The 16454-nt window shown below is 45.3% G+C and overlaps 1 protein-coding gene across 1 annotated transcript; it reads left to right on the forward strand.

Annotated features, from left to right (window-relative positions):
- Window positions 1-5119: 5119 nt before the first annotated feature.
- Window positions 5120-15743, forward strand: LOC142581933 (uncharacterized). The gene is made up of 3 exons (XM_075691370.1): window positions 5120-5839; window positions 7003-7223; window positions 12960-15743. Exons 1-3 carry the CDS (start codon window positions 5446-5448, stop codon window positions 15033-15035), a joined length of 2691 nt encoding a protein of 896 aa, XP_075547485.1. The 5' UTR covers window positions 5120-5445; the 3' UTR covers window positions 15036-15743.
- The last annotated feature ends 711 nt before the right edge of the window (window positions 15744-16454 follow it).

A 16454-nucleotide genomic window follows, 5' to 3' on the forward strand; every position in this document is an offset into this window, starting at 1 on the left:
AGATTGTTTGTGCGAAAAATGGTAACTCAACGAAGTGGCGTGCTGCGTGAAGAACATGTTTATTCATTTAACCGAGAGTGAGTGAGGTGACTGCCTGGATTTCTTCTAGCTTGTTCGCTTAACCTCTTCGCTGGCTATTAGCGATTTTTCGTTTCCCTTTGTTTTCGTTGTTGCTCCTAATTGCAAGAGGCTGCGAACGTCATTACGGTGACGTCACGACTTCGGACACCTCACCCTTCAGACAACTCAGGCAACTAACATTCTTGTATATTAATCAAGCCTAAAATGCTTTTGAAGTTGTAATATGCCCCAGTGTGAAATTAAAGTAAAAAAAAAGTCCGAATATGCATAAAATGACGTTCTGACAGTGCGTAGAGTGAAGCAAAACACGAGGCAGATTTCGTAATCTTTCACTTTCTTGTCATTATAGTACGGTAGATCAATGTCACGACAAACTTGAAGGAATCGTAAAGTTCTGTTCGCTTTATGAGAAGGTGATTTGAACAGAAGTTATCAGCAGAACCCCAGATCAACTATTTCTGGTGCACCCAGATAATAAACAGACAAAGTAATAAATGAAAACAGTATTAGAACCGAAAGGCAGACGTAAATAGACATTTTTTTGGATTAGCTTGATAATATAGTGTGGCTCTATGTACTGCTGTTACCGAAGCTATTGAGTATCTGTTGCTTGCAGGCGCTGTGAAAATCTGTCCCTTCTTACAACCAAGCTTATAGCTTTGTTTGACAATATTGCAATGTCCTGTTAAACGTTGATGAAAAAAAGTGCACTAAAATTTTCAGGACATCACATCTTCGTCACGTGTGGAGTTCGTTATCGTGATTCCTGTGCAGTTTTATCACCTAATAACCAGCATGCAGACATATTTTGAAATTCTTCTCTGTTTAGTTATCATTTCTATGGTGCCAGTCATGCAAGTTTCCACATCATTTTGGTGCTGGCGTAGCTGTTTACGACATATCGACACTATCGTAGCTGTTCATGTCAAAGAAACACTATTTACTTCTCATCCAGCTGACAGTGGCTATTTTCAATTCCCCTGATCAAGCCCTTTTGCTTACCCGAATAGCAGGCATCAGTGGCGATTGTGAAAGTTCGACATAATTAAGTTGGCTGTTCATGTTCAAGTGGAGCTTTCTTCTTTCCTTTTCTGCATTGCTTCTATCGGAAACCAACGGAGCATTCACAGATTGTTCATCATATCCAGAAATTTGGCTTAACTGCGTTCGTCTTAATGGAAGTTCAGTTTAATAGAGCACGTTGCAGTGAAAAGTAAAAGTTCTCATTATCTCAAAATCGGTGATCTCTGGCTAGTACTTTATATTTCCGCATTATGGTCATATGAAGCGGTGTGAAAATGTCCAAATATAATGGTTAGGTTAATCGCACTCTCTAGAACAGAGGGGATGAGACGAAAAACAAACCCGCACCGCATGCGTTTTAAGGGCGGTTCGACCGCTGACTGGCTATAAAGCCCTCGCCTGACAAACCGTGGACCATACGCATGAGACGAGAGACGACGCTAAAACAAACACTGGCGATAGTTAAGTAAAGAAAATTAGGCGGCGGAACATGAAAAACACAATAACCACAACCACAACAACTTCACTGAAGGCGTGCGAGTAACAAACCACACAAAATCTCACGCGACGCGCAAAACCAACCCATCATGTGGGCAGATGACTTTGGCGAGGTGAATAGGTTCAGCACAAAAATACGGCGTCCTAGCACCTTGTCGTGGCGAGGTAATGAAAACTTTCTTTCGGCTCTATCATTTCCAGAGAGAAACCACGACAGTGAACCTAGAATGCCAGTGCCTTTGTTGCGTGCTATAGAAACCTCATTGGCAGTTGTGTACTTGAATGTTCAATGCACTTTACAAAACGCCCGTCTTTCACTCTTATTATAGGACAGACAGGAAAGAAAACACTGTCATTTCCGGAATGTATCCCAAAGAAAACTGTCTAATAGCAATAGAGGCGTATGAACAATGCCGTCATTACAGAGGCGGATGTACTGCAGAAAGATGGTTGAGCCGGCAATTATGCTTGAATTGATCCATCCCCCTTAAAGGTCTTGCTTGATTTGCTGTCATATTCATATTACCCGTTTTTTTAATAAGCCTTTAGTTTATAGACAGCATTCGTCTTGAGGGTTCTTCCTTAGTCATGCTTAACCTTTAGCGCGTGATTACAAAAGAAATCGGAGTATCATATTGAAGGGGTGTCCGCGGGTGTTTGAAGGCAGTAATGGCAGAGATGAGCGAAGACAAATGTGGGCACCACCAATGTTTCGGAAGCGTGGGCTTGGTGCGTAGTTTTGAATTCTTTTGTAGAACTGTGGAGCAAAAAAATAAAAGAGTTGCTTCAGAGTTATGCAAACACAGCAGGAATACATAAAGAAGAACGATGGGTGACGCCGAGTCTCCTAAAGTTCCTGAAGTTCATTTTCTACTTCATTCCCAGGTCCAGCTTTAGTGCGCGTTCGCAAATATGAATAAAGTGCAGTCGTCACTGAAGCACAATTGGTAGAGCATCGCACGAACATTGGGGAAAATGCGGGATTGGCGCGTACCGTCGGCAAGTTACCATTTCGTCCACTTTCATTTTTCCTTGTCATTTTTATATTTCAACAAATAAACTTAGTTTCTCTTTGAAGTATAGGCTTCATCGTCTGTTGTCTTCATGCAGTTGTAAGTGGGAAACAAAATTCGCAATAATCATCGACGATTATTGTCAATGTAAGTGAACAGACCTACCGAACGAACGGATGAAGGAAATGACGAAGGAGCGAATAAAAAAAACGAACGTTTTCCTTGCCGAGCCCGACCACCGACCAACCACAAAAAACAAGCCAAAGAGCCTAAGAAAGCTATTCATTTTAAAAGTCGAGCCCCTCAATACCACTTATTCTTGCTTAAAAGCCACATTTCCAAGTGCAACTTTTCGTTGGCGACAGAAACGACACAGTGATTACTGAAGCCCGCATAAGTGTACATGAAGCCTGTTACAAACTTCGAAAAGGCTCTAGTTGCATCGGCTGCCACATTCCCGTCCACTCCACCAAGGCACATTGCAGCTTGGTAAGTAATTACGGGGCTTTATCATTTCCCCGCACACTAGTTAGGGCAAGTACCAGTCTCTTACAAACAAGAGGCGCTCGGTTCAAGCTAAACTTTCACCTCGATACGTCTTCATGTGGCGTTTAGTTGAAGATCACATGCACGCGCACGAGGCGTGCCACACCCGCGGAATGAAAGAAGGTACGGTCGTACGCATTTATAGCTTAATTTGCAAAACAGGCACCGACGTCACTGGCAAAAACATTGCCTCCTGAACGCCTCAATGACCTTGCGAAGTTCAGCGTGATACAAGGAGGCTACCGCGTTAATCTACTGATGTAATGTTTCAATCCTTCACATTGACGATCGTGTTCGAAATCACTTTATTAAATACATATTTGCTGCGCTTGCGAAAATCGCACACTTTTCTCAGTAACCTCAGCCTTTTTGTATATGGTATTATTCGATGTGGTTTGTACACTTTCCACCTTACTTTGCCTTGCATTCTCTTTTAAACTGTATCTGCTCTTTTACCTTTAACCGATGACTCCGTGGCAAGTCGACCATAGTAGGTAAGCGCTGTGGCACGTATGGCGAGAGACAAAGCACCTTAGAAAAATTTTCTGCATGTGCAGCCAAACCGAACATAGCCAAACGATAAATTTAAACCTGGAACTGAAAATTCAATGTGACTCGTTTCTAATGACACCTAAAATGGCGGCACGAAATAACCAAGAAAAGAAATAGCGGAAGAAATATTACAAAGGTTAATCGAAGCATCCAGTACGCTACATTTCTACAACTTTTTTTTCGCATGCTCTTTTAATTATTACTTTTCTTTCCATCTTAGAATCGATAACTTTCTTTGCTTAGGGCACTTTGGAAGTTGTACGATATCGCACAATAAACAGTGGCACCGTAACCAGAGGCCCAAGCCATCTGCTAGCTAGGGCCCATATGTATGTGCAGGCTTCTGCCTTACCAAGAAGACGAGAGCCACCTGGTATGCGGTCGAATAGACAACTTATTGCCGGCTGCTGTATGGCCTAGTAGATAACTCTGCATTTCAGCTCATTATATATTCTACTGTTCTTCACCTTTTGGGATACATATGTGTATGTGCGAATGGCTACGTGCACGAACAGACAAACTTTGCCACTGCGTATGTGTTAATCGCAATATTGCTATACACCTATTCTTGACCAGTCCCCCATAATATATGTGACGCCGAGGGTACGTAACCAAAGATGTACTGAAGCAGTAGCGCCCCATCCACAGCTGACACCGCATAGAATGTGGCCGCTGGACGGACAGCCATTGCAACAAAGTTGCAGCCACGTTACTAAGGATGGCGGGGTTGAGTACAGTGTTTCAACTGGAGTGCCGTGATTAGAATAAGACGTACTGCATCACGTCATAATTCGGCATTGGGGTTGGCATCGACACTGCCACTTAGTGTTACCGCTGATGTGCCGATAAAGTTTCATGATTCACGAATGTTATGGAGACAGGCAGCAGGTTGCACAAGAACGCTATCGCGATGCTGACCATCATCTTCGATGGCTTCTAACACAATTTCCTAGCTGATCCTCCTAAATATTTTGGTATATTTCTACGCCGAATAACTTCCTTTTCTGGGATATTTTTCAATCTTTTTCTGTCAATTATTTTAGTTTGTTGCTAGTCATTTCATTTCTCGGTATGACAACGACACCAGTCATGGGTATGTAGCATGTTTAAAGAAATAAATAAGAAAAAAAGCAACATAAAGAAAATGTCGTGAAGGTCCTGAAATAAGTGGTTTGCTTTTTATGATTACCATTATTCCTTAGGATTATATCTTACTTTTTAATTCATGTTACGTAATTTCTTTTCTAGCACTTGCAATGTCAATTTATCGGTTCTAGAAAATTTAGAAGAAAAATGTAGCTTTCATGACCATAAGCTTCATCCATCTGATTCTTGACCTCTCTGTAGGCCATAGGGGAGAGAAACAAAGAGGATGGCTCGCGACAAAAAGTGAAGAAGAAGAAGAGCTCGTGCATTTCGAGAATCCCCCGTCGTTCGCTCGATAGATCGACGACCGACGGAGAAATTTACGAAAATTTGCAGTGGTCGAGGACCGACCGACTCGGCGAGTGCGGTTCCAGACGACACGATCACCCCGACTCTCGAGGCCCCGAGCGAGTCTTCCAACGTTGGCCGAGCAACGACTGGTCCTTCAGCTCCCAGCATCCCGGCCCTTGCTGGACGCTCTCGGCGACGTCGAAACACGTTATCATCCACCTCTTCGTCCGTCTCGCAAGCGCACATCGCCGTCCCCCCGGAGCAGACGAAGCACTCTTTGAGTAGCTCCCGGACAATGCATTCGCGCTCAGAAACAGCTGAACCAGTGCCGCTTACCCATGGCATCCAGTCGTCCACTGCAGCGTCTGCTGCGCCCCGGCTGAAGGAGGAGCAGACGTTGCCATCTAAGAACGCCCTCCAGGCCACCAGCCGCGCTGGCCGTCGTCGCACGGACGAGCTTACGCGCGAGGGCCGCAAGGCTCGCCAACGTCAAGCGTCCAGTGTGGAAGCTTCCCGACTGTTGCCGGCGACGCGCACTTCTCAGGAATCTCGTCCAGCCGAGACCGGCACCGAGTGTTCTGCAGAGAAGTCAAACCTGCCAGGGACTAATGTTGGCAACGAGCCGCTTTACGAAAAATCGCCGGTCGGAATTGAGCGGAGGACGGAAGTCGGATCGCCTTCTCCCTCAAGTGAGTGCTTCAAGCTTTCCCCTATGCTTTTCGCTAACGGTTCACAATTCGAAGGTAACGTAATCAACCTAAATCTTTCTTATTTTGAACATGTCGTGCCATCTGCTGGTTCACTGGAAGGTAAATGATTGCTAGCTAAAGTTTAAGGTCGGAGAAAACGGAGGACGCCAGCGCACTAGATGGTTTCGCTCAAGCCGCAGGAAAGTGTCTCACTGGACCTAAAATAATTTTCTTAAGCAGTTACGATTGACGTTACATGTTCCTTATGTCAATTAACAAGCGTGAAAAGCGGCACCATGGTACGTCACGAAGAGGTATCAAACATATTGGCATCTATTGCTCATGGTAAACGGAGCCAGGGTCTGGAGGCGGTTTGCCCTCTGCAGCAGACCTCAGCGTTCTGTGCGCAAACACTAGCGTCCTTGCAGTGCAGCGGTGTGCATCCACATCGTGGTACGTACAGTCGAGATCAAAAGTTTCGGGACCACGGCACCAGCAAAAAAAGTGAAATATATTGAAACGCAGCTGCTCCGCCTGGCATTAGCTTAACACATTGTAATGGACAAACACGCACGTGTGCTTGTGCTCTTGATCTCAGCCGGAATGCCCAAGCTGTGGGAAAAAGAAATAACGCGGTACCTTTGGTCCCCAAACTTTTGATCGTGACCGTACGTACCATGGTCTGATCGGAGCGCACGGCACTGTTTAGGACAAATATTCTGACTATTTTCCTTGTGTTTCATCACGCACACTATTGAGCTGTGACATCTAAAAGGCTGGTGGCGGCGCTCCCCATCCTATCACCATCTTATGCAGCGCCATCCCGGCGAAACGGTATATTAAACGTTAGAGTTAGGATTGGCGAAATGGAACGAATTCAGATGGGATTTAGTGGTAAATGCGAAATAAGTATACTAGAACTGTGTCACATATTTTCGCGGTCCGGGATCCATTATTTTCAACCACGTTCACAGCACTGCAAAGTGTTGTTGAGGTCCTCACTCGACACACCTCCTGCCTATTCGAGATGGGGCGTGGGCGATATATATATATATATATATATATATATATATATATATATATATATATATATATATATATATATATATATGGATGTCTGTATCGTCTAGTTACCGTTATGGATGTCTGTTGTGGCTGCGCAGTAGCGCAACTGCAGGATTCCACAAGGAACCGGGATTTCAACCTGGAAGCGGGCAGCGTCATGCATCGGCCCGATACGGTGGTTCCTGGACCAGCAGCGAACCCTAAAAAAAGTAGCCGAAGCTTAGCCGCGGTGAATAGCAAGCGGAAGTTACAGACTGACCATGGCACCGGGACTGGCGTGAATAGATTCACTCCGAACATCCAAGACCTCCTAGAACTGGTAAGTATAGATTGTAGCGCTCGACAGCTCAGTTTTTATTTCATAGGGCACAGTGAGTCTCCCGGTGTTTCTCAGGTACACAGATAACATTTACTTTCATCTATACTTAAACGGCCACGATAGCAGCTGGTATTCTGGACCTCAAGCATGGCCTGCTGCAGTAAAGTTGAGAGAAAAATACATCGAAATGCACTCCACTTTATGCGAAAAACACGTTGTCCCTCAGCTTGTCAGCAGTTACACAGCTAACGATGAAGTATGCATCTAAGAAATTGTGAATGTTGCCACCGGCGCGCCGTGAACGCCGCAAGGATTGCACGCTGTGGAAAGACGCGTGACAGCGAACGGCATATTCATAGCACGCGTTCATACAGCACTATTTCTCTAGTCATTCAACGGCAATGCTTAAGTTACACAATTAAACGCGGGATAGGTGGGAACGAGAAATCGAGGTCGCGGTCATCAAAGCTGTGCGGGAAAAAGCCCCACCAGTGATGTGCTGCAACAGTTTCACTCACTACATGCGTCGAGACCGGAGAGGAAAGTAAAGGAAGTCATCTACCTAAGCGTAACGGTTGCCGAATCAAGCCGAACAGGGGTAGTACTTGCGAATCACGTTCAGTGTAAGGATCTCTAAAGAGCGGAAGCACGAAGGTTTTATTAATTAAAATAAAATTCTAAGGTATTGCATCGCAAAACTACGGTATAACTATGAGACACGTCGTAGGGGGGGACTCCGTATTATTTTTTACTATTTGGCGTTCTTTAACGTGCGCCCACTGCATGGTACAAAGGCGTTTGTCGCGTTTCGCCCCCCCCCCCCCCCCATCGAAATGTGGCCGCAGCGGGCGGGATTTACTGATACCGCCCATGAGATTTGCCTGCCCTCAAAAGCCGCTTTGCACAAGCGTGGCAGTTTGGGCGAGTTGGTATGTCATAACTGTTTAAGGCTAGTAGCACCGCTCAGGACGAGCAAAAAAGGACAGAGGTAGGGGTAATCAAAGGGAGCGGAAAACAGGGCGAGCGCTAACTTCCAACTGAGGTTTATTTCGTGACACAAGACTACTTATACATTCGCAAACCATGTGACATCAACAAAGAAAACCAAGCAAGAAAACCGATAGCAACCAGGTGGCAACACATTCATACAGCCTGTGGCTGCAGTCGGAGATACGCCAATTCACTTCTTGCTAATGATAATGAGGGTGAGCTAACACATGCATGGCCCAGACCAATGATAGCCTTTGCTTCGATGATTTCTCTTGTGAGCTGATTACGACTGCGACCAAGAGTGACGCATTCCTCTAAGATAGGTTCGCAACCACACGTTTTGCATTGCTGCGCGAGAAACCCCCCAGCTGTAATACAATTCTTGGCATTGTAACCATGCTCGCGCAGCCTGTCATTCAGGCATCGGCCAGTTTGTCCAACGTAACTTTTTCCGCACTTGAGTGGAAAAGAATAAACAACACAATGTGCGCAATTAACAAACTTATTTTTGTGGTTCTTGTCGCAGGAAAGAGGAGCTAGCTTATTCGGATTAGTGAGTTTGCAAATCCTCATGAGCTTATTGGGGGCAGAAAATACTACACGAACGTTCGCTCGCTGGGCTCCCTCTTTGGTGGGTTCCCTCTTTGGTGGATTCATTCCCTCATCCGGACATTCCAGCAGAATCTGCAAGATTATCAAATCCGAGATGCACAGGCAGGCTCGGCTCTACCGCCAGGTGCTCTCCACTCAGCTCAAGGCTTCTACGGAACCTTCTTCGCTGGGTCTGACACTGCGGAAATTTCTACGCTTCGCTGACCAGAAAACAGAGTGCTTGTGGCAGTGCCAGTTGCGTGAGCTTTTTGGATTTGCGCTTATCTTGTTCTGATAGTCATACGTGTTGGTACTATGAACCTCGTGCTAACAAACCACTTCTTCCGTTCCATTCCGCCCATTCTAAGTTGGTGAAGAGAGGCATTGCTAACCTTTGCCTTAATAATGCTCTGAAAAAGTCGTGCCACCATAGTGTTTTGTATAGCTTTGCCTCTAAGTGCGAACGGCTTTCGCAGGCTGGTTATCCCGTGTCCCTCAAGTGTCAATAGCAGAACGAATTCTTAGACAGTGTAGAAAAGACAACCAGCACGCAGATAATCCTGTAACTACTCGGGGTAGGACTAGCGTCATCCCTTATATTCACACCGTCTCACATAATCTTAAGAAAATCGCCCAGCGAGCGAACGTTCGTGTAGTATTTTCTGCCCCCAATAAGCTCATGAGGATTTGCAAACTCATTAATTCGAATAAGGTAGCTCCTCTTTCCTGCGACAAGAACCACAAAAATAAGTTTGTTAATTGCGCACATTGTGTTCTTTATTCTTTTCCACTCAAGTGCGGAAAACGTTACGTTGGACAAACTGGCCGATGCCTGAATGACAGGCTGCGTGAGCATGGTTACAATGCCAAGAATTGTATTACAGCTAGGGGGTTTCTCGCGCAGCACTGCAAAACGTGTGGTTGCGAACCTATCTTAGAGGAATGCGTCACTCTTGGTCGCAGTCGTAATCAGCTCACAAGAGAAATCATCGAAGCAAAGGCTATCATTGGTCTGGGCCATGCATGTGTTAGCTCACCCTCATTATCATTATCAAGAAGTGAATTGGCGTATCTCCGACTGCAGCCACAGGCTGTATGAATGTGTTGCCACCTGGTTGCTATCGGTTTTCTTGCTTGGTTTTCTTTGTTGAGGTCACATGGTTTGCGAATGTATAAGTAGTCTTGTGTCACGAAATAAACCTCAGTTGGAAGTTAGCGCTCACCCTGTTTTCCGCTCCCTTTGATTACCCCTACCTCTGTCCTTTTTTGCTCGTCCTGAGCGGCGCTACTAGCCTTAAACCGCTTTGCGCAACTCACTAAGTGTCATCCATATTTTCCTCACCAAGCGAGTAGAATCATTTATCAAGGAGTAGTGGTGTTTATCAGTGACGCGGTGATATTTATAATTTGCCGGCGAGTCAGATGCATGACTTAGGAGCAACCATTCCAAAGACGAACATCTAGACTACGCAACATACAACAGGGACTGTGACGGCCCGACAACCTTCCGACCGCCCTTCTTCAACGGAGGTAGTGTATTTGCATGCTTCAGGCATATGCGAAAACGCCAAGAAGGCCATGATATTAAAAAAATTACTGACAAAGTGCCATTGTTTCCTGACTCCACCACCCCAGTGACATGCGTTCCTAGCGCACTTTTCCTCATATGTCCTGCTGACCTGGCCGGGACGTCGTTTCGGGGGAGGGGTAATTTCGTGGAAGAGGACGACGACGTCCAATGTTACTTGCGTGGCCTGCTCTAGTGCTACTTTTTCAGGCCTGATTTTATTAAACAAAAGCAATTTCGTATTCCCTGATAACTTTGCGTGTGCGCGATCCGTTAAGTCGGTTTTCTGAGCTAAGAGAGCAAGATCATAGCCCAAATTTTTATTTTTTTATGTTGACCACGCGCGCGACGGGGCCATAAATATCTTTGTGGCCACAAAAAAAAATTGTATACCGTGCTAATCAGTTTCGAGCTAGATGCCGCTATGTGCTTGTACTATTACGGTGCCTTGTAACATGACGGCGAAAATCAAAGTAAAGCTTAGCATGGATTTGCACGCATGCAGAACACGAACTTATGGGTGCACGTAAGAGTTCTAAGAATCTTTAAACTATTGAAAGCAAACAGTTATTCAATTGTATTCCCAGGGTTGCTAGGCCATGTGAAGATGTACATTGCAATAAAACCGCTTAGTGTGGGCATTGAACTGTGCCCTGTCCGTGCCCTGTCGTTAGTTTTCTAGACCACAGCTACTCGTCCATGCACCTATCGTCAGTCCAGACTGCAAGGTGGTCGGGTTAAATTAGATTCATGGCAAAGTGCTCAGAAAGCTAGCACGATACCGAAATACTTTTGAGACAATTCAGGCTCGACGCGAAGGCTGATTCGATACTTCAGGATTAATTGTACCTGTTCCTTGAGGCATGCAGCTGTTAGGATGCTTACCTTCCTGATGTCTGAATGCAGCATATAGAGTTCATTGGAGCGCGAGTCGGCCGAGTATAAAATAGCACATCTTCGACACCAGCGGAGTTGCATCGTCAATCTCGTATTTTAACTTACAGCTGGCATGACGAAGTAACGACATTGCTTGAGGGTAACTACCGCGAAGGCGACGTCGTACCCATTTCAATAGCAGTGGCGTTATACCAGTTGTCCCACATCACTTAAACCAAGCATCAAAAATATCCGCGTGCCACGTAGTTGGACAGAACAAAGATAATGTTGTTCGCCGTTGCGTTGCTTGAATATACTCGGACTATTTTTCTATCCTCCCTAATTACACAATTATTCTTCACTTTTTCGCAGATATTCGCAAATATTCTAATTAGATCAAACGTGTTAATGAGAACATTCCAGAACAACATGAAAAACTTCCGATATGGATTTGTATGCTCGACACCAGGAACATAAAATTGTTTTCCAAACACGAGAAAGCGCCGCGAGTGGCCAGGCGAGTAGCAATTCTTCGTGTATTCGAAGGCTTCTTTCATGCTTGGAAAATCACTTTTATGTGGCACGCATTGAGCAACAGAAAGTTTGATATGGAGTTCTAGGTGGCTCCGCAATTTTCTCATTGATATTTTTCATTAATTATATTAGTTGAGAAGTTTATTATAATTAAGACTATTTATGTAAATAGGCGGAATGTAAGCAATAATCTGGGTATCTCCAAGCGATGGCTAACAACCTTACCTTGGTTCACTTCAGCTACGTGGCATTTGCAAATATTGGATATGCAATCTCTTTGCGCTTGTGCTTCTAGTTCAGCCCAACCATGTGACAATGTAGATGTAGAGAGAAAAATACGCGAAAATACATATCAAATAACTTCAGCAATAATTAGTAGTATTGCTGAAGTAGTAGATGGTTAACATATGAATCTAGCAATAAAGCACAAAAGAAACCCATAAACGCCTCATGTGAAAAGATGTCTCGACGTTTGCTCTCACTTAGTGCCTACATCCCTTCCGCCGTTTTAGTATGTAACCATACCTCATTCTGCAAGCAATTCATTCTTTAACACTGCTTCAATTTGCAGTCCAATTAAATAGCGCAACTGTATCATAAATGTAAGTCATACGCACTTAAGAGCTTGACAACACACAAAGTAACAACGCTTTACATTACGCAGCACTTGCCTAACTGGTAAACCGATTAGTTCCGTTTCCAGGAACTGCGATGGCGTTAGAGAAGTTTATCCAGTTGTCTCCTCAACAATCGCCAGATTTCTCAGATAAAAAAATAGGGCGTGTATCTGTGTATTATTCAAAGGTGGTGGTTATGATGATGATGATGATGATGATGATGATGATGATGATGATGATGATGATGATGATGATGATGATGATGATGATGATGATGATGATGATGATGGTGGTGGTGGTGGTGGTGGTGGTGGTGGTGATGGTGGTGTGATGATGATGATGATTGTGATGATGATGATGGTGGTGGTGGTGGTGGTGGTGGTGGTGGTGGTGGTGGTGGTGGTGGTGGTGGTGGTGGCGACGACGATGACGTTGTGCCTACATATGTTGTCATCACTTTTCAGCGTTGAGTTCCATACACCCCGAACCACGTGATAGTCTCCGCTTTAAATGTGATGAGCCACCAAATAGTGAAACATTTTATTGCCATTTTCTTTACAGAAAAAGCCGACCATGAAGAAGCAGTCGCTATGGCAAAGTCTACACGCAATCATTCTTGAAGGAGCACTCCAGCAGCGCCGGACGTTCATCTTTTTGCTGTTACTATGCACCGCTGCTGGAAGTCTACTTCTAGGCTTACTCATGTATGGAATCTTCAGTGGAGACAATCCAAGTGCCGTCAAAGTTTGCGCAAATAACGACTGCGTAGACCATGTGGCAACACTAAGTTTGGCCGGCAACGAGGACATCGTCAGTCCCTGCCAGAACTTTGCCCAATTTGTATGCTCCGGAGTAAAGAATAGGTACAGTTTCTTGGCCGAAAGCGTCGTTGAGCAAATGATATTCAGCCAAACAGATAAAATTATCAGGCGCCATGTGACCCGTTCAGTCTTCCGCAGACCCTCCCAAATGATCCGCAGGTGCCTTGACGCAAGCACTCGGGACGAGAGCACGCTGAAATTCTTTGTGGATTTTTTACGCAACAAGAGCTTCGCCTGGCCGACCCCTGATGAAGCAGACGCTTTCCCGGAGGCCAGCTCTAAAAACTACTCGCAACCGCTGAAAATTTTGCTCGATCTCGCAGTGACGTGGGCGATGCCAATCTGGTTCCGTTGCGACCTCGTCTTTCGGCGTGAGCGTACGGGCCGTGCAGTTAGGCTTGCTCCGTCTCCTATGGGGCGCGTAGCAAAAAAATTTCAGGATTTTGTAGTGAGCACCAACTTATACACTACCTACGCTCAGTTTATAGCAAACATCATTTTCTCGCTTCGAAAGCCAACACCTTCGTTTGCTTCTTTTGTCCAGCGCAGTAGAAGCATGCAGGAAGAGATCTACAGCAACTTGTCGGTCACTCTCACGAGTTCTGTTCCAAAAAAAGTTCTATTGAGAGAGATGCCTTCGTTTGTGGGAGGGCTCACGGTCAACGACTGGCAGAGGGTGCTGCGAACAGTGTATAATGTGCATCCTCCTATCACCGGCCACGATGTAGTGTTTGTGACGAACCATCGGCTACTAGTTGTCATCTGCACACTCTTCGAAGCCTACACGCCGCAAGAAATTGCGTTTCACGTCGTGTGGTGGTTCGCTCAGATCGCATGTACCCTCTCGAGCCGGCTCCTGTTCAACGCCATCAGCAGTGTACGGCTGGGAAATCAGGTGCATTCCACATACTGCTCGGCTCTGGCCAAAGCGTTCTACAACATTTTGTTGGCGGCTGCGTCTAAAGCTGATACTTCTATCCAAGATCAGATTAGGATAAATAATTACTTCAAAAACGTAAAGACTGTTGCTCTTGAAAAACTCGGATCTATGAAGAATATCGAGAACTTGACGAACGACACATTCCAGAGCATGCTCATGCAGACGGAAACTGTTCTCTGGCCCAGTGGCAGCTTAGCAAGCCCGGAAGGCTTGCGGCTTCACTACGGTCCAGCGCATAACGGCTCCAACGGATTGATTGGTGAAGTGCTTGAGATAGTTCGTTTCCAGCAGCGCTTCATCGGAACATACGAAGCAAGTGTTGCTGCAAAGATATTTTTTTCTACAGGCACAAGCCTGACTTCCTACGATCCCGCACAGAACGTCATCTCTGTGGCGACAGACCTGCTCGGGCCGCCTTTCTACTATTCTAGGGGCACCAGCGCCATGATATACGGCGGACTCGGCTTTCTTTACGCCATGGAGGTTGTGGGCGCATTGAACAGCATGATTGCTCAAATTCGCGACAACCTCACTTCAACCCCGACCCAGCCGTCACATTCGAGCTTCTGGGTCCCATCAACGTGCGATAATCGCGGTTTACTTTTTCCGGAGCTCTCAGCGCTTTCCTTGGCCCACGCGGCGTACCTACGCTTTCGCGATGTGGACTCAGACCTCCCTCTGAAAGGCTTAAGCTACAGCCCAGAACAGATATTTTTCATTTCCTTTTGCCACGGTACGTGTTTGTTCTACCCGAACAATACCCATTTTTCTCCAGTCTGCAACGAAGCGGTCAGGAACTTCGCACCGTTTTCGAGAGCATTTTCCTGCCCGAAGGGTTCAGAAATGAATCCTGCAATGAAGTGTCAATATTTCTAGTATGTTTATGCCGTATTATAATCGTATATTATGCAGTACATTCATCTCTCATTGCCAAAGCTTACTGCCCACCATTGGTCTCTTAACTAGCTTCCTATATTTATCGGTGCTTATTTAAGTTTATTGTATGCGTAACGCTGTGACTGTTCTTCGAGTGCAAGTATTTTCACAAGGTATAATGTTAGCATGTGCACTGTTCTGCGACAAATAGAGGCATTGTTGGAAGGCTGCAATTGACCCGCTGGCGTATTTCGGCTTGCTTGCAGAGGCGTTCCTTTTGTGGCGTATCTGTTGCGGCATGCAACGTGCGTTTTCAGGGCCTAAGGAAGTCAGTACAGTCTGTGGAAGCTTCTAGGAACTTTCCACAAAGAAAATGTACTGGAGCACATGCTCCTATGGCTGCATATCAAGCCAACATAAGAACTTTATTATATATAGTAAAAACACTTGAAACTATATTGTCCCGGCAATCTGACGACTTTCTCTTAGTTGAAAGATTCATGAACTACCGGTTCTTCACAATGAAGAGCTTGAGTCGTCTATAAGTTGGTTGAAAAACCGCAGGTTGATGTAGGAAACTCGGACACTGAGGCATTTCATCGACATTCGCGAAAGTGAAATACTGTACCATTTGTACTTTTGTGGTTCAGTTCAATGGTGACGAATAAAAATCGTCACCCCTTCCACTACGTGAAGATGGGTGATAAGCGAAGCTTTTCCCTTTGTATAGCATACCGTTAGCTTTGCCATCACCTTTATGTTTATTTGAATGTGTCCTTGTGATTAGCGAGATGTGCATTGTGTGGATACTGGTGGCATCAATGAAGACAAGTTGTCAGTGACACACACGTTTATTGAACATCGCCATCTCGATGTCACACATGTCGTTTGCAAATGTCAAATTTACACACGTACGTCTTATAGTAGCGGGTAGGTTCACCTGAGTGCAACACCGAATTGGGAAGCCATCAAACATGAATGTTATCAGCCACTGTCGTTCCAGTTTGGAAACGTCCACGTTAGTCTTGTAGCCTCTGCTTGACGGGATACGAGCCATTGCATTTTTGCTTGCTTACGGAGTATGAGCCACTAAACTTTTGCGAACAGACGCGGGCGTTCAGAGTGACACAGAGAAGCTTCACGTGTAAAAGATGAATACGAGCTAACATTAGATCTTCAGCAGAGCAGAATGCCATTACTACAATTTTACGAAATGATCACCTAACTAGCCACAATAGGAAGTTGTTTTAGGCCGCCCGTCAGTAAAGAATGGAGAATTACTGCACGTTCGTATGGGGAAACCATGAAAATGCTGCCGCTGCCTCAAAACGTGGCTCGTACTCATAGGAGGGATTTGCCGTACTAGGATCATTGATAGGAGCATCCAACAAAATGCCAGAAAGGGTGATGGCAGATAAT

Source organism: Dermacentor variabilis, chromosome 5 (genome assembly GCF_050947875.1).
Source record: "Dermacentor variabilis isolate Ectoservices chromosome 5, ASM5094787v1, whole genome shotgun sequence".
Taxonomy (NCBI): Eukaryota; Metazoa; Arthropoda; class Arachnida; order Ixodida; family Ixodidae; genus Dermacentor; species Dermacentor variabilis.